The sequence below is a fragment of the Limulus polyphemus genome, unplaced genomic scaffold (genome assembly GCF_000517525.1).
Source record: "Limulus polyphemus unplaced genomic scaffold, Limulus_polyphemus-2.1.2 Scaffold1055, whole genome shotgun sequence".
NCBI lineage: Eukaryota > Metazoa > Arthropoda > Merostomata > Xiphosura > Limulidae > Limulus > Limulus polyphemus.
Genome location: NW_013666665.1, coordinates 265,102 through 284,639, shown reverse-complemented (window position 1 = coordinate 284,639; position 19,538 = coordinate 265,102). Strand labels below are relative to the sequence as shown.

The 19,538-nt window shown below is 34.4% G+C and overlaps 1 protein-coding gene across 2 annotated transcripts in view; it reads right to left on the bottom strand.

Annotated features, from left to right (window-relative positions):
- Nucleotides 1-19,538, bottom strand: part of LOC106461900 (protein naked cuticle homolog 2-like) — a 34,408-nt gene that overhangs the window by 7,302 nt on the left and 7,568 nt on the right. The window contains exons 3-4 of one of the 2 annotated variants that reach the window (XM_022388995.1): nt 7,101-7,176; nt 4,051-4,148 (exon numbers count right to left, since the gene is read on the bottom strand). In XM_022388995.1, the coding sequence (XP_022244703.1) occupies nt 4,051-4,148; nt 7,101-7,176 (174 nt within the window). Of the gene's footprint in view, nt 1-4,050; nt 4,149-7,100; nt 7,180-19,538 lie in introns of both variants that reach the window. The other variant, XM_022388994.1, reaches the window with a different exon arrangement.

Genomic DNA, 19,538 nt, shown 5'->3' with positions numbered 1-19,538 from the left:
GTACATCAAAAAAAGCAAAGGTCCTAAGACTGAGCCCTGAGGTACCCCACTTGTAACATTAATCCAGTTTGACTGAACTTCATTTGTAATGACCCTCTGCTTTCTTCCATCCAGCCACTCTTCTATGTAATTTGCTAACTTATCCCCCACACCTATAGAGCTTTATTTACTTATTTTTTGTTGTTGTTGAAAATTCAGATACACCAAATTTACACCCTTACCCTCATCTACATAAGCAGTAACCTTATCAAAGATTATTAAAAGATTTGTAAAGCAAGATCTTCCCTTAGTGAAACAATGTTGACTATCCAATAAAATTCTAAACTTTGTTAAATGACTTTGGAAAAAAACTTTTAACAGACTTTCCAAAACTTTTCCCACAGTTGATGTAAGACTAATAGGTCTATATTTACTGGGATAATGTTTATCACCTCCCTTGAAAAGAGGAGTTGCATTAGCTAACTTCCAATTCTCTGGTATCTGCCCACTATTCAAGAATGGACAAAAAATAGTAGCAAATGGCTCATATATTCAATCTTTAACCTCCTTCAAAACCCTTGGGGAAATATTATCTGGCCCAGGAGCCTTATAATTTTTCAAACTTCCCAATTGTTTCTTAACCAGCTCAGAATTAATGTAGTAATCTTGTTTCCATCTATCAACTGTTTAAGATGGAGAATACTGCTTAAATCTTCATTAAAAATACCCATTGTTGGAAAATAGATCCATTTTAATTTGTTTACAGCACTTCTACACTACAAATCATTCCAGTGAATTATTTAAATAAGTACACATATGTAAAAAAAAATCTTTCTTATTTCTTGCTCTTTATGAACACTGGCTGGCACAGAAAAATGGTTAATTAAAAAGTCTACTTTAAAGTAATTTCCAGTTTGCTGAATAGTAGATGTTTCATCTCTTTATCTTCACTCCAAGGTATAAAATAATAGCAATGACAAGTGTTTATTACAAACATTACTACAAACACAACTAAAACACCCACAGACAAAAAACACATGGACAGTAAAACATCTGACAGATGTGGGTGTGGATATTAAATGTTAGTTTTCATGGAATTAATGAAAAGAAAAAGTAGAGGCCAAAGATCCTTGGTTTCACCAGTTCAACTAATACCATAGATCATGTAGCATCTAAGTCTCAGAAACTGCCAATTCAAAATCCTAACAAGATAGCTTTACAAGAATTAGCAGATATCTACTGTACACTTTGAGGATTGAAAAAAAAAGAAAAAAGGACGCATTCCATGAAGCAATGAAATAGTTCTTTATAAACATTACTATACCAATATCACTTACATCAATTATAGGAGTGATGTAATTTTCTTACTTTCTCACATGACACTTTTATATTTATCATTCATTCTGCCACATAATGGAGCATTTGTTGGGCTATGTGACCCACTGTAGTTCTTTCCAGCTGCTGTTTGCTTTAAGGAATCCTAATTGACTCACGTACAATGAGCTTAATGTAGTAGCTTATTGGTGCTCAAGGTCACATTTATACAGTAGTACCTATAACGATAGATATTATCCACGGCCTGACAGGCTAACCGAAAGAAAAATTTTATAACTGTAAAATGTCAAACTTTATTATTAGTTCTTAACTTTAAACATTTGTTTAGAGCTCGATACAGATTTATTGTTTTGAACAGAAATGTCTAAAATCTTGACCTTTTTATTTTGCGATGTAGTACCGAATAGGTACACAATAACTGAACCAATAAAATAAGTATGAGTTTTTAAACAATAACTTTAAAGGAACATTATTATATTTTTGGCAAACCTTTCAGAATAACAAAGGAAACAATCATATTTGTTTTTAGTATTAAAGGAAAACAAAATGGCTATTTAAAAAACAGAACATCCAAACACGGGAATGCTAAAAGAATAATAATGACACAACAATTTTAGTGACTTGCATGAGCCTGAGAATCCAATATGGTCTTATCTCTATACCTTTTCACAAAAAACAAAAAATCTGTGCGGCACACACCTGTATGCCCAAGCTCTCACACATAAAAACTTACTATTATCGTAACACAACATGATATAGATAATAACAGAACTTGAAGAAATAGTTCATAACATGACCTTGACCCTTATACTAATTACTCGAAAATTTTAATGACTTGAGGAATAATTCAGAGTGACTCGTAGATGCTTTTTAAAATATTTTGTTATTAAAAGCAAAGACTGATAAACCTATTATCTCCTATGTCACTTATGATGATAGAGATGATAGAAATTATCTTGGATATTATAATTCAAATCTGTAAGCATAAGATAAAAAAAAAATATTTTTCTAATTCAAACATTCAGGTATGATCAGTGTTTACAGTTCCAGATAGTGAATAAGGTCAGTGTTTACAGTTCCAGATAGCGAATAAGGTCAGAGTTTACAGCACCAGATAGCGAATAAGGTCAGAGTTTACAGCACCAGATAGCAAACACTGACCTTATTCGCTATCTGGAACTGTAAACACTGACCTTATTTGCTATCTGGTGCTGTAAACACTGACCTTATTCTCTATCTGGAACTGTAAACACTGACCTTATTTGCTATCTGGAACTGTAAACATTGACCTTATTTGCTATCTGGAACTGTAAACATTGACCTTATTGACAGTACCAGATAGCGAGCGAATAAGGTCAGTGTTGACAGTACCAGATAGCGAGCGAATAAGGTCAGTGTTGACAGTATGGATAGTAAGTAAGGTCAGTGTTTACAGTATGGTGGTGAGTAAGATCAGTGTTTATAGTATGTTGGTAAGTAAGATCAGTGTTTATAGTATGGTGGTGAGTAAGATCAGTGTTTATAGTATGAATACTGAGTAAGATCAGTGTTTATGGTATGGTGGTGAGTAAGATCAGTGTTTACAGTACGGGTGGTGAGTAAGATCAGTGTTTACAGTACGGATAGTGAGTAAGGTCAGTGTTTACAGTACGGATAGTGAGTAAGGTCAGTGTTTACAGTACGGTTAGTGAGTAAGGTCAGTATTTACAGTACGGATAGTAAGGTCAGCGTTTACAGTACGGATAGTGAGTAAAGTCAGTGGTTATAGTACGAATAGTGAGTAAGGTCAGTGTTTACAGTACGGATAGTAAGGTCAGCGTTTACAGTACGGATAGTAAGGTCAGTGTTTACAGTATGGATAGTGAGTAAGGTCAGTGTTTACAGTACGGATAGTGAGTAAGATCAGTGTTTACAGTACGGATAGTAAGGTCAGCGTTTACAGTACGGATAGTGAGTAAAGTCAGCGGTTATAGTACGGATAGTGAGTAAGGTCAGTGTTTACAGTACGGATAGTGAGTAAGGTCAGCGTTTACAGTACGGATAGTGAGTAAAGTCAGTGTTTACAGTACGGATAGTGAGTAAGGTCAGCGTTTACAGTACGGATAGTGAGTAAAGTCAGTGGTTAGAGTACGGATAGTGAGTAAAGTCAGTGGTTAGAGTACGGATAGTGAGTAAGGTCAGTGTTTACAGTACGGTTAGTGAGTAAAGTCAGTGTTTACAGTACGAATAGTGAGTAAGGTCAGTGTTTACAGTACGGATAGTGAGTAAGGTCAGTGTTTACAGTACGGATAGTGAGTAAGATCAGTATTTACAGTACGGATAGTAAGGTCAGCGTTTACAGTACGGATAGTGAGTAAGGTCAGTGTTTACAGTACGGATAGTGAGTAAAGTCAGCGGTTATAGTACGGATAGTGAGTAAGGTCAGTGTTTACAGTACGGATAGTGAGTAAGGTCAGCGTTTACAGTACGGATAGTGAGTAAAGTCAGTGGTTAGAGTACGGATAGTGAGTAAGGTCAGTGTTTACAGTACGGATAGTGAGTAAAGTCAGTGTTTACAGTACGGATAGTGAGTAAGGTCAGTGTTTACAGTACGGATAGTGAGTAAGGTCAGTGTTTACAGTCCGGATAGTGAGTAAGATCAGTGTTTACAGTACGGCTAGTGAGTAAAGTCAGTGTTTACAGTACACTTCAGTAGTGATCAATGTTGAGAGTTGTTTTTCTACAGAGAATACCTACATTTGTGCACCGACTGATTTTTTCTTCCTTTTCTCTCCTTTCTTGCTCTGATGGGTTTGGTTTGTCTTTGATGCTAGCTATCCCTGAAGGTAGGACTTCTGATGAGAGATTGTAATAAATTTATTGGAAACATGCTAGCCTCATATCTCCAACTTGCTAGAATAGAACATGTAATTTAACTTGTGGATAACTTTGTTTGGTCACAGCAGTTTACAAATATTACACATTTTTACGCGATCCCTCCTTGCCAGTTTTACCTATAGAAAGAAAAAAAGTCTGGATGGGGAGGGGTCTCATTTACTCTGGCAGTTGATTTACATTCTTTAGTTGGAGGGGATAATTTTTTCTATGCTTATACTTTGAAGTTTGAACTTCATATCATACGAAGAAATATTTCAATAACAGTTTACTATTAAAATTTTATCTCATAAAATTACAAAAAATTTTTTTATAAAAGATTTCGTGAAAGTCAATCTTTTTTTTAATAACTGTTATTCTTATATTCAGTCTTGCTGTGAAAAATGTTTACACGTAATTTTGACTAGTCAAAGTTACTCAGTCAAAAAACTTTCTAAGCCTAAAAAAAAGACCAGAAGCTAGTACAGATATATATATTGCACAAGACTGTTTGTAAAACTGCTAGATATCATGCTCACGCTTCAATCGAACCAACATCCAACCATTTTTCATACTCTGTAAGAAGATGTAATTGTTTCCCAAAATTAGATTTTATCACAGACGGAAATTAATAACCTAACTAAGGTTTCTGAAAACAAGGTATTCTTGACTTCATTCCACAAGTAACAAAATAAAAACTCAGAATTTTCATCACAGTGAACTCAAACTTACCACCTAATTCTAATTTGGAAATTTATGATACACAAGAAAAGGATTTTTGGAGCTTACAAAATGTAATAAGAAGGCATTCACTACTCGAAGTAAGAAACATTTTTATCTGCAAGTGTGCTGAAAATTAATCCAACAACAAACAAAAAAAAACATATCAAAAACAAGTTCAGCATGGTTTTGTTCATCAGAAACTTTGACTGGATTATAAGTTCAACTGAAATCCAATCAAAAGCAAGTATTTTGAAATACAAAAATATTTATTAAAAATTCAATAATTTGCAAAAATAAGTCTCGTTGCCCTACTTTCCCAAGCCCACTGCTCAAATCTGAAGGATTTTCATACATATAATAGTAAATAAAATCAATACCAACTTTTTTTTTTTTGTCGTCGTCCTCACAGACAATCTGACAAATACATCAACGCCACTTGTTGGCAACCTTTGTTTCTCTGAGCCGTCATTAAGTTCAAAATGAAAGTAAAACAATCTATTCCAAGAATTAGGTCAAAGACAAGTTAACAAGGAAATACATAAACAAAACCATATGAAAGTCAAGAGTGCCAGCTTCCTTTACGGCAAACACATCAAAGGCTACCGGCATCAGGTACCGGGAAATGATGAATGGCGTTACTTAACATGCCAGTAGAAAGACCTGCCATATAACAAGGGTTCATAGTTCAGCCCGAGTGATTCTAATTGGATTAGATACTGTCGTAAAACAGACAAATGTCAACTTATACCAGAAGACCACGTGTCCCAGTGATTTAGTGTCTACGCTATCACATCAGAATTATTCTAGGCTTACTGAATTGGCCAATCAAATGCAAAATTTCTTGTTGTAGTCAACGAGAATATATTTCAATGCAATTTAAATTTTACAGTGAACTTTTACAGATTTGTAAAAAATAAACATCCGTGTTTAAACAGAACGATTCTGCCCAATATACTTAGATGTCAATATTTTGATAATTAAACCTAAAATTTGATACATATTTGTAATAGAATTGTGTGGCAGATGTTAAAATAATTTTCACTATTTTTGTTTCCAGCATTTATAGGTTACCATACTTTACAAACGTGTGTGTGTGTGTGTATAATCTCCAAGTGTTTGTTGTAGTTCAAGAAGCTTACGGAGGATTTTTTTTTTTCATCTGAACTTTGGGTTTTGCCTGTTCAGTGTGGTACTCGTAGTTAAAAAAAAAAGTTTTCAATTAACGCGATCCAAACACACGTCACTCAGTAACACGCGCAGTGCACGCATGATTTGAGAAATATATACATAGCATACGTTATTTTTCCAAAGCACTTCTTTCATGTTTTAATATTATAATCAGTTACCTACTCCTCTAGTTTGATTCCACGTGTATCCCCCCCCCCCTGCACAGTTCGCTCACCCCAAGGGGTGCCAAAATTGACACTGCAATTAGCAGTTATTGTCAATTGCACAGGTGAGCCGAATACAAAATTCACACACAGGCCACAGTTTTGCCCGTTGCCGCCTCTGCTAAGCATACACACAGTGTTCAAGGAGGCTACCTTCTAGTTTACTGACCATAGGATTTATACAACTTCCATATGAGAAATATCGTATTTTTTATTCCTTTTCTTTTCGAAATGTTTTTAACTATCAAACACACTTTGTGTTTTTTTTTTGTTCTGAAATGTTTTATCTATCAAACACACTTTGTGTTTTTGTTATTGTTCCGAAATGTTTTTATCTATCAAACACACTTCATGTTTTTGTTATTGTTCCGAAATGTTTTTTATCTATCAAACACACTTCCTGTTTTTGTTATTGTTCCGAAATGTTTTTTATCTATCACACACTTCATGTTTTGTTATTGTTTCGAAATGTTTTTTTATCTATCAAACACACTTCCTGTTTTTGTTATTGTTCCGTTTACTAATATAAGCTTCGAGTAAAAATAAGAAAGACACTAAATCAAACACTTCAGAAAAAGTTGAATGAACAACATAAAATGAATTATAATGAGTTGCTTTTTCTTTCTTTCTTTCCTTTTTTTTTTTTGAGGGGGGCAGATTAATATGGAAATCTTAACACGTGGTTAACCGAGTGAAATAGTATGTTTCTCCCTTTATCTAGTCCCCTGGTGGACACAGCAGATAGCCCAATGTGGCTTTACTATAAGAAAACACACACACACCTTTTATCTAATTATAATTCCACAAACTGTATCTTACCTCGTAGAGTGTTTGCTTTGTCTAATTTTAGCCCGATTTGTTTCTGCATAGCGTCATCACTCTGATACTGGAACAGCTTCTAGGAAAATAACAGAAGAAAGATTAGATAGATGGTGCCAGTGCATTGTAACAATATTTACACTGCCATTGGTTACTACGTTAAGAATTCGTTTATATTTGTCACATTAAACACGAGTGTTGTTAGGGTTTAATGTTCGAAAGAAAAACTAAATACAATATTGCCATTATAAGTCCATATATAGTTCTAGTAAAATATTTCCTGAACAAAGATAACATTATTGAGAATATAAAAACTGACCCAAATAGTACACAGTACTCATATGTCATGAGAGTCACCCAGTATAACAGACAATAAAGTATTCCATTCAAGTTACTCTCGAAATCAGCTCTTACCCGTAAGGTTTCTATAGTTACGACGACGTCTCTAAAAATTAGTCACGTTCGAAAGATCCGAGGAGCAGATGTCATTCAATTATTTCGAGGGTGTACGCCCCGCCAAAAAAAAAGAAAAAGAAAACAGGTGCTCCAGTTTTTCCTCCTTTTTTTACAGAGTAACCTATAGTTTTTAATGGCATTCTTTATGCTTAAAAACCACCTACAATATATTTCTTTGTACTCTCTTGACTCGATAATATAAACATTCTAAAAACGAATTAATAACCAATTTACAATGCTTTTTTATATTTACCACATATTTAGTAAATATACATAATTTCTGCAACTAATGTTGCCTTGTTTCAAGTATTATCACATCCTCTGTAGATATGATTTTTAAACCTAACTTTTACTGTAAAAAATTCATACCAATTCTTTACTGGAAGAAAATTTGGATTTTGTGTATGGTGTCGATGAAGAACATTCAATCATCCAAATCGCACGCATGACCAGGGTCGGATTATCCAAAAACTAGACCGGGCAGTTGCCTATGAGCTCATGGAGTCAAGGGCCCCCAAACTGGTCATGCTTTTTTATTTATTTATCCTTTTTTAATAGCCTTCTCAAATATTTTGCTTAGTATCTTATAAATATTATATCTGGGAAAAGGTTATGCTTTTGAAGGTTAAAATTTTCAACGCAAAAAAAAAGAGAAAAGAAACTTATAGAGAAGGTGAGGCCCACAGAAATGAGGTATCCTAAGGGCTTACTGTGGTTTTAATTCGACCCTGCTCACAACATCTTAGTTGCACACCGTGATCTTAAAAAAACACCAAAATTACTTGGTGAATGTACAGTTTATTGTAGTATTTTGTATCGGTATTTTTCAATAAACTTCACAATTCAGGAAGGGGGCAATGATGTAATTAACATGTTAGTTAAAAGGCGCATGACGTTAAGATCGAGAAACTTAAACTAATATCTAGACATTGATACATTAGTTATAAATACGTTAGTTAGGTGATTTTAAAGTTCAGTAAAATATTCTAATCAATATTAGTTACTGCGTCCTTGAATTCAAGTGGTTTATTTGTGTTTTAGTTGTAGTACCATTAGCGAGATATTTCCGTTCAAATGTTAATTGTAAACTAACAATTTAACAGTGTGTAAGTGAAGTAGTCTGTAGAAAAGTTATTCAGAAAATAAAACTAATTCTTTATTGTTATGTGGACTAGAGTTAGCATTATTTTCAACAAATAATTTTAAAGAATCCGCTCAACGACAGAATATGTTACAGAAGGTGCACAGTTACGGAAACCTATTTCTGCTGTATTAGTTAGGTTTGTACATGCTAGTTTTTTTTAGGCCTTGTAGAATTGTGTGGTTAAAAAAATTGATATTTAAAAAGAAACAGTCTGAAAGTATTTTCACTTGAATGTTATTACTGCTTTATATCTTTCTGCAACAGTACGATTAAGAATTTAACTTAATAAGAATCAACAATCACACGGAAATCAAGTGTCAGTTAAAACTGCTATTGATAAAAGTAGGGCTAACAAAAGTGATTTGGCAACTTTCCAGCTTCGACGTCGCAACACAAACGGCGGTATGTATTCATCTTTTATCCACACAAGAACCACATATATATGGTCGTGGAAAGATATTTCAAGATATTTCCGAAAACAAAAGCGGATTAACAACCAACATTTTTCTTACTCGAAAAATGCGACATAAAAATCGTTGTGTAAATAACATATTTTTTTTTTTGAAAAATCACAAAAGCTCGTGACTACTACTTAAACAAGTATAATAAAAAAATTAAATTTTATAAAGGAAGTAGGGAACGATATATACGTAAACTAGTTAGCTATGATAATAATAATATAGAAAGTTTTAATGCTACAAAACTACAAAAACTGATTTATCCCTACTTTGGCTCAGACTAACACAATTAGTGATTTGTCAAAGTAGAAATAGAACTTTCTAAATTACTTTTTGATGAATTTACATTATATTATATACATATGTTGTTGTTGTTCATGAACTTACGTTTAATTAAGGTTAATCAAAGGTTTGGATACACTGTTTAATATTCACGCTATCCTTCTTTTTGACCCGGCATGGCCAGGTGGATAAGGCGCTCGACTCGCAATCTGAGGGTCGTGGGTTCGAATCCCCGTCCCACCAAACATGCTCGCCCTTTCAGCCCTGGGGGCGTTATAATGTGACGATCAATCCCACTATTCGTTGGTAAAAAAGTAGCCCAAGAGTTGGCGGTGGGTGGTGATGACGTAAAGCTACACGAGGGCTATCCGCGCTAGTCGTTCCTAATTTAGCAGTGTAAGACTAGAGGGAAGGTAGCTAGTCATCACCACCCACCGCCAACTCTTGGGCTAATCTTTTATCAGCGAATAGTGAGATTGACCGTCACACTATAACGCCCCCACGGCTGAATGGACGAGCATGTTTGATGGGACGGGAATTCGAACCCGAGACCCTCAGATTGTGAGTCGAACGCCCTTACCACCTGGCCATACTGAGCCCGTATATAGAGATTTAGGCGGCTTTATAAGTATCACAAGCTTCAATTTTGCTCAGCCAATACTGTGAAAAAGTCTGTTAATATTCAAACATTTTAAAGATAAATTTAAAATATTTTTCGGCATGTGTGTAATGTTCAATGTTAGAAACTCACTCCTGAGGATGACACAGTAGTATACGTCGAAACATGTAGAGTGTATGAGCTTGTTTTCTAGTCCTCACTTTTTAACCTTGTACAGTAAGTTATTATTTTAGTATTTTGAAGACTGGAAACAATTTCATTTTTACAGAATTGTGTATTAAATAATAGTTGTTGTTTTTTTTTAAATCGTGTTTTTAACATTTTAAAGCGATTTTGTGGTCCCCATTTTGTTTCATCACGATCCCTACTATTAAGTACAGTACTACCGTACTTAATGATACACACACCTTTCAAAGCAACACTTGTCTTCAATTTATGAGATAATTTTTTCGTTTTAATACCACCGATAAAGATCTTAATGACATAATCTAATCCTCTCATCTATCCACAACAAACTGAAATATTAAATTTTAGGCCAATTGCCCTCAAACTTTTTGTTCGCGAACTACTTTGGGGTAAATTTCGGCGAACCACACTGGAACATATGCACTATACTGCCGCTTTCTTTCCATTATTTGTGAAGCCTTTCCACGAACCCACAGTAGTTCGACGACCATCGACTGAAGACGGGCCTGGCATAGTTAGGGCACTCAACTCGCAATCTGAGGGTCGCGGGTTCGAATCCCGCTCCACCAAACATGCTCGCTCTTTCAGCTGTAGGGGCGTTATAAAGTGAGGGTCAATCCCACTATTCGTTGGTAAATGAGTAGCCCAAGAGTTCGCGGTGGGTGGTGATGACTAGGTGCCTTCCATCTAGTCTTTCACTGCTAAATTAGGGACGGCTAACGCAGATAGGCCTCGTGTAGATTTGCGCTAAATTCAAAACAAACAAATAAATTTATATTTCCAGCCCAACTGACCAGTTCTGGTATTGAACGAAAAGCTCATTAAAGTGTCCTGTAGAAGACAAAAGATGGATCCAGAATGATATTTTTACAGACCTCAGACAAATTAAGAGGAATTAAGAAAGAAAATACATCTATAGTTAACTTGGGTTTATAACAATTCTTAGGCCGATTTGTTTTCCATTATTTCGCCGGCTTTTAGAGTTTAAAGTGTAACTTTCAAAAATCACGAGTGCTTCAGCTTCCCTGGTTTGTGCTTTATTCTTCTAAAGATTCAGTAATAAGCACTACAATAAATCTAGTGATAAAAAAAACTCAAACAAGTGGTATTAGTGTTGTTAATTTACACTGACATTTCGGGCCTAAAGTCGTTAAAATAAGTGAACATAAACGCCCTTAATAACAATGGAAACCTACTCGTAACAATGGGAACAAGAATCAACCAGTATTGTACAATCTTAACAATAATCGGTTATTGGCTCTGATAGAAAGGAGAAAAAAAAATGACTGTTTGAATTCAGAGTAAAAATCAAATAGTATTCCTCTCATGTAATTGTCAGCCTGGGGAATACCTTAAGACTTCAAGGTGTAGCAGTGAAAGGTCGTGGTTCTTGTCGTTAAAATGTCGAGGTACAGCTGTGTTTTTGTTTTTTCGTTTGTTTGTTTATGCGAGATATGTGTTTGTCAGCATTGCCATTTAATTAAAAATTATGTGGCGCGATGATACTATTAATTTGTTACTGTTTTTGGCGCCCAGTTTCACCAAAAGTTACAGATTGAAAAAAGTAAAAGGTCATTTGACGGACAACTGGTCTTTTAGTGCAACTAGATGAGCACAAATGACACAACGAGGATTGCTGTAATACCAAGGATTGCATGAAACCTTTGTTAAGTATGCGTTAGTGTGTACAGATGTATCGTGATGATACAGGGGTGTAGGAGGAAAATCAAAATTTGGGAGACCAAGGTTTATTTGAATTAGTGAAGAGGGAATGTGTGCCATAGACGCACCCATTACGGCCGGGGTCTAGGGCTCGCCATAGGAAGCTCTTGGGTTCTGGATTAAATTTTATGCATTCTCCTGTTTTTGATCAAAGTAATTTTCATCAGTTTGATGCATTTTTACTGGATTGAAATATGTCCTCACGCCACTGGGATACGAGCTATAACTATAGACAACAACGGATCGATCAGCAAAAATACATTCAGGTGTTTTGTTTTGGGGTAGCCTTGTAAAACAAATTAACAAAACTGCTACCTATTGTTTGAATTTTCCATTCAATAACTGGTTTTATCTGGTGATTAAACTTGGATTTTGAAAGAAGTGGAACTCCCACTTGTGATGCACTTTGTAGTAGCAATGTGGATCACAGCCTGGTGCCTTCTTTCTCCCAGTCAGATGACCAGGAACGTTATTGGCTTGAATACTCAAGAGACATAAGGTCATTCCAATTTAAACCCTAGTTTTATCACTGTAATAGTCGCTTCTTTCAAGAACTAGTCTTCAATTGATTTTTGCTCATTTAAAAACATTAAGAGAATTAACTACACTCAATTTTAAATTTTAAGCAACCAAGTTTGTTTGTTTTTTCAAGGTTATCTGTTGTGTCCACTGCGGGGAATCGAACCCTGGAATTTAGCATTGTAAATCCGTAGACTTACTGCTGTCCTACCGGATAACTTTAAGCAACCAAACCATAAAAATAAAACGTATAAGAGTTAGTTTACACACTTGAATTTCAGGGTTGAAGAAGGACTGCAAAAAACAATTAACTAATAGCAATGACACAATATTCCCTCCTTGCTAATGGACAATTTTGGCATTTGTAATGTTAGGCCCAGTCAGGTGAAAATGCAAACAACGTTTAACCACGAAGAAGGGTTTCCTTTGTTATAAAAAGATCATAAAAACGACTAATTACTGGAAGAAATATTTTTATTTTCTTGATAAATCTGAAACGTTGGGAATGAAAATATTTTAAATCGTGATTAGCCGTGTTACAATATTTACAATGTTGCCCTTCTCTAGTGTTATGATCATTTAAAATTTGTTTACTTTAAAACAAAACCACTCTGGGCTGTGTGCTTTGTTCACCACGGGGAATCGAACCCAGGATTTCAGTGTTGTAAATTCATAGGTTCACTGCTGTCCCATCGGGGGATAAATGTGATTGTTTATTCTAGAGCAGAGCCACGTCAGCCTACCCGTTACGTCCACCATGGAGAATCGAACCCCGGATTTTAGCGTTGTAAATGCAAATATTTACACCTATGTCCCATCGGAGGACATAATATTAAAATAACTGTTTACCGTGCAACTTGTAGTTTTATTTTGTATTGGCTAATCCTGGATATTACATGTTAGCAAGACTATTCAAACCAAACAACTGAGGAAAATTTTAATCATAAATTTGGTTGCAATAGTTTTATATAACATTCTGTGGCTTTAATAATATTACCTTGTAAATTAACAAGCTAGTCATGTCTTCATTCCTGACATTTAACAATTCGAGTTTGTTTGTTTGTAGTTAAGCACAAAGCTGCACAATTGGCTATTTGTGCTCTGCCCACCATGGATATCAAAACACAGTTTCTAGCGTTGTAACTCCGCAGGCATACCGCTGTGCCACTGGGGAACTTAACAATTCGACAAATCCTACAATAAAAACATTCGAACACAAGAATATTAAAATTCCAGATTAAAACAAAAAAAAAACGCTGTTAACAATTTATCATTTAAGTGTTTAGAAATGCGTGTTCATTCCTTTGTGGGTAGACTGTACAAACAACGGTATTAGCTTTTTGGAGTGTGCAAAAGGAATTTTGTGTGGGTTAGAAAAAAATATAAACCTTGCCCCCCCCCCTCAAATCTCTACATGCGCGTGACGCTGACGTAACGTTTTTTTTAATGGAAAGTAAGTGGACCATCTTAAAAGTAATTTAAAAAAATAACGATAACAAACGATTAACACGAGTATAAGTACATGATTGAAATTTAATTAGATACAATCTCGCTAATCTAGATGCCAAACATTCAAAACTATGTCAAAAGGGCAAAATTTGCCATGAATTAAAAAAAAAAACTGGGAAAAGTATTGACCTGTTGCAGTTTTGGCAATTTTTGTGGACTTAAAACACTGTTTTCTGTTTCACAGTATCTTATTTTTAATGTCCAATAATATATCTCTTTAAAAACACTTCGCCGTATTATGCATACGTTTCCAGGTGGGGATGGGGGAGCACCAAAAAAGCGAACATTTTGTACATTCATTAAATGTTGAAAATTGTGAACGATCCCTAACTAGATTAGGTGCGTATGCTATACACAGAAGATATAGGCCTTCATCATATTACACTGTATTCTTAAAGCGGCGTGGTTGAATAAGGTTTCAAGTAAGAATTTACAAGGTCTACTAATCAACACATCATCCCAAGAACTTGTAACACTGAACAAAGACTATGAATTCCAAGAAGTTACTACGTTGGTTCCATTGAACAAATAATCAATTTAGAAGCATGGAATTATTCTTGGAACAACTTGATCACATTTCAGGAGCAAATCCTAATGTTTAAGTTCTTTGATAGACGATAAAAAGTTATCCTTTCATGGTTATAGAGCACTAGAGTAAAAAATAAAATAAGTCAGTTAATTTCCAAGAATAAATCTCGAGACAACCACTGCACGAGTCACGTGTAGTACAAGTTCGTTCCTGCGCATAACACAGTAAACAGCATACTTTGAACGTAACCCGAATACATATTCTGTCTATCTCCGATCGTAGTGACAGATTTATTGAGTTAACTTCAACTGCAGAAACGGAGCTTATGACGACTAAATAGTTGACTAAACTGTGCATCAAGGATTTATTTGCTGCTGAACCTGGGTTATCAACGATGCGACAAACTTCTCCTTGACAGAATAATGTAATTAAAAGAACAATGAGTGCCAGTCAGTCCGGTGTGTGTGTGTGTGTATGCGTGATAGCTCACATGGAAATCCAATATACCTATTCGCTAACTGTATATAAGAGTACAAAAGTGAACGACGTTTAACGTGCATTGTTCAGTTTTGTTCTATACTAGTGTAAAATTTTACAGACAATTACTTCAGTAACACAAACAAACACGCAAGGAAACACATAACATTAATTAATTACCTTTTCATGGATTATAAATAATACAATACCATTACATATCAATACGCTTTGTTAATATTTAAAGGGAGAATTAAAAAAGGTGATACCATTATGGAAGAAAAAAAGCCAAATACGTGAGGTAGCGACAAACGAAGACAGTTGATTTTTTACACTTCTTGATACCATAATTTAAAAAATTTACTATTTTATAACGTCGCTTTATCGATCAAGAAAATATCTAAAGATCTTGGTCAAAGGTGGCGTTATCCGGAAAGACAAGGTATTTATACAAAAAAAAAATGTTGGATACAGAGAAATATTTCGTCTATCGTCAGTCATTCCACGTTTTTACACTTCTATATCATAATTATTTAAATATAACTTCATATTATACTTGGTAGGTTCTTGTTTCATTCATGTCCAACTACGTAATACAACAGCATTATTTGATTAAAGGATCTATATTTTTAAAATATATACCTTCTCATATATATATATATATATATATATATGTGTGTGTGTGTGTGTGTGTGTGTGTGTGTGTGTGTGTGTGTGTGTAGTATTCCTCTTAATAATGCTGCTTATGTGAAAACAATTCTTAGGCTTTGGTTCATATGGCTCAGCATACGCCTCGTATGCCGCAAGTCGAGGATTCAATCCCGTCTATATCCATTTTTGTTTTTTTCCTAAACAGTGTTTCAGTAGTCAAATTATGTTAGTACATAAATCATAAGTGAAACAAGAGTTTATTTCCTAGTGAAAACTTATTAACAAAAAAATAAATAACGTGATGTTATTATCTGCTACATGCTTAGTAATTAACAATAAATAAATAAACCTGTTAAAAACGAAATTTCCAAGGGCCAATAAACTTTTGAAATAAAAATGGCATTATCACAGTTTTTTCAACATTAAACTGTATATTATGAAAATTACTGTAAACCACAAGTAACTAATTCGTTGGAAAATTGAACATTTTTTAGAGAATTTTCAGCCGGCTGACTTTATTGCTCAAGTCTTTCACATAATTAGGTATCCCGTAACAAGTTTCAGGTTTACAAGAAATACACTTTTGGTAAACACACAGAAATAGCGACTCGTGTTTTTTTTACTGTTGTAAAATTATCCTCATAAACATAATGTTGTGGATTTAGTATGGTACTTTAATCGGCAGATGAAACACAGGAGACTGACGATGGGAGATGTGTTTCTTCCAGACCCTTTTAAAAGGAACACTCCCTTCCTTTATCACTCTTTCTTACTCCCTTGAGGTGCCAGACAAACGCTCATGTGAGCAGAATAAGACTTTTTTTTCATGAGGATAATATATTGTCTTGAAGAGACTAAGTGTCAACTAACCTACAGTGCATGCAAAACGGAGAAAAAATACTATAGAAATATTACAGTGTCCGAAATTCCCTGACCTGAAAATTCGGTGGTTATCAGTCATGTTATGACTTAAATCAAAGGAATGTACACAATCAGACTTCATTAAAACGGTTTTATTCAACAATTAATATAACAAAAATAAACCTCATATCAACGTTGGACATATATATATATATACACACACGCATATACAGAGGTTAAGAGCCCTAAATTAAAACGATTTTGGAACCTCACCACGTAGTCACAACCCTTGTTCACACATTGCAGCGTTAGTTTCCATTGCAAAGAGCTCCTTTTAACGTTATAATGTCCTAAACACGCTACTCCTTCTTACAGCCTTTCTATGTTCCATCTACTGTACAAAGAGAACAGTTTCCCAGAGCCCATTTCAACAGTCCAATTACACAGAAATCCACAGGCAAATGCATCTGGTAAGTCTTCATACCAAATAGCATGAATACCCATTTTATTTTCAAACTACTCGAGGTATGCAACAGTTGAAAAAAAAAAGGTGTGGAAACAACTTGTGTCACTTTTCCATATGGAGATTCTTCTAGATTATTTTGTGCACATGGATGGCTTATGTTACTGACCTTCATGTTCATGGATTCTTAGTTGTTACAAGATGCCACACTTCTCTTACCATGGCTGGAGAATGACTTATTACAAGTCTCTTTCTGGATGGTCCTGGTGCATCAGGTTGATTCATATTCCTTTGTTTTTCAATGCTATTTAAGTACAAGGAATATCCCCATCTTGGAAATTCTAAATTCCTGATCCAAACAGATCTTTATATTTTTAGTGTATGAATATTTTGGGTTAACAAATGCTATTAAGTACCTTTCCCAAAATAAATTAATTTTTGGTGACATTACACTACCTATGAAATGCAAAATAATGTTGAAATGTAGTTCTGATATATACCATTCCACCACAACTTTGTTGCAGTTGTATCAGTCATGTGACTTGTTGAATGACATATTCAAAATAGTTTTAATATAATGCATCAACCCTCTGTATATGCTGTCTCAAAACATATGCTGTGGTTCAAATTTTATGAAAAATAAAAACACATTATTATAATTTTCCTCAACTGACAAGAGAGCATCTGGTTTTGTTTCATATTGACAATAATTTCTTTGCTTTTACAGTAAACTACATATACAAGTTATAAATGCTGGATCACTCTGTCTTTAAAATCAACCTAAATGATTGGCATGTTCATAACAGAGTTAGATTAAATACACTGGGTTTTTCATAAAAGTATCCTTAGTTTAATTCAAGTTCATTATGTAGCACTAAAAGGAAAATTAAATAATAGATGGCGCAAATCACCAAATGGAAAAAACAAAAAAGGAATAATAGACTAATTTTTTTTTGTAAGTTTATCTTGAATTACTCATTCGGTACAACAAAGTCATGGTAAGATCTTGGTTCATCTTTACTATATTTGGTTAAAATGCTACATATTAAGAAAAAAGATAAACAATGAGTTTTTACATTGTCAAAGAGGCAGATCCCAAGTATATGGAGTAATTTCCTACTCTGCTTGGCAACACACATCAACATCTTTAAAGTCAGTCAAAGATGTGAACAATTTAATCATTCAAAGAAATTATATTGAACAATGACACGCTCAGCAGACTGCCCAATTAAACCAAGTTAATATTCTTCAACTCATCCCCAAAGGTTCAAGATAAAGACTTCATTTTTGTACTCCAAAGAAGAATGTACAGTAAATTATGCTACACTATATATACAACGAGAGTTATACTTTTAGAAATAGAGTGAACAATAACGTGATGAACTTGTATATTATCAAAATTTAAGGAATACAAGTCTACGAAACATGAAGCATGGTTTCTTAAGTTTTAACTTTAATATATCTTACCATCTGGAATTTTGTAAATGGATTTAATATTAAATACCTCTACACAGCAGCTCATAGAATAGCTCCAAGTTTTTTTTCAAGTACAAACTTTTAGCTCCTAGCTCCATCATCTCTTGACTGATTTGAGATCTAATTATAGTTTTGGAGTCATGAGGGCAAACCCTTTCAAATGATGAATTTGACCATGCCCAAGATCTTGCAAATTAATTTACTCTAATCCTATCCTGCATAAATTTCTATTTGAGGGTAGGCTGGTAGAAATCCTGATGAGTAATTAATAGAAATTGGGTATATGTGCAACCCACACTTGATATTGCTAGCACACAAAAATACAGCTAATAAAAAGGACAAAAAAAAGGACACACACTAATTTACTCTAATCCTGCCTAAAAGAATTTCATGTGTTGTGGTTATTGAGGATTCCCTCTTGTTTTTTCCTAACTTCTACTAAAAGATAGGAGCACTGGCCACTTGCATCATTGCTTTAGGCCTGGTAAGAAAGAAATTCTGGAAAAGATGTCCAAGTGTCCAAATATCCACCATATGACATGCCACAGATGAAAATCCACCAACTGATGACCACCCTATGATATGCCTCAGGCAAAAAGTTTTTGTTTTGTTTTTCTCTAAGAAAATCTACCAATGGTAAATCCTCTTTAGGAAGTAGAAATCTTAGTCATGAAAATAAAACTATTTTTTCAGTAGTCACATGAATTTTGAAACTGGCATGTTAATCATGTACAACTTTTAATAATCCTCTTTCTGAAGTTTAATCCTCAAGACTACACAACAGGCGAGAGTAGCTTACTACTTTAAACTAGCAGGAAAAGTAAAGGAAACTCTTACATTACTTATTACACACAAACTGCTTAAAATTAATTACCCGTCCTTATTAACCAACAACCAAACCACTCTAAAACTACCATCATCTACGAAGATATCGTTATTGAAGATATAATGATATATCTAGTTGTTAACAAGAGCAAGAGTCTGCTGGATGTAGTAATGATAGGGTATCAGCAGGGTAATGATTTGTTGTAACTACAGGGTATCAGCAGGGTAATGATTTGTTGTAACTACAGGGTATCAGCAGGGTAA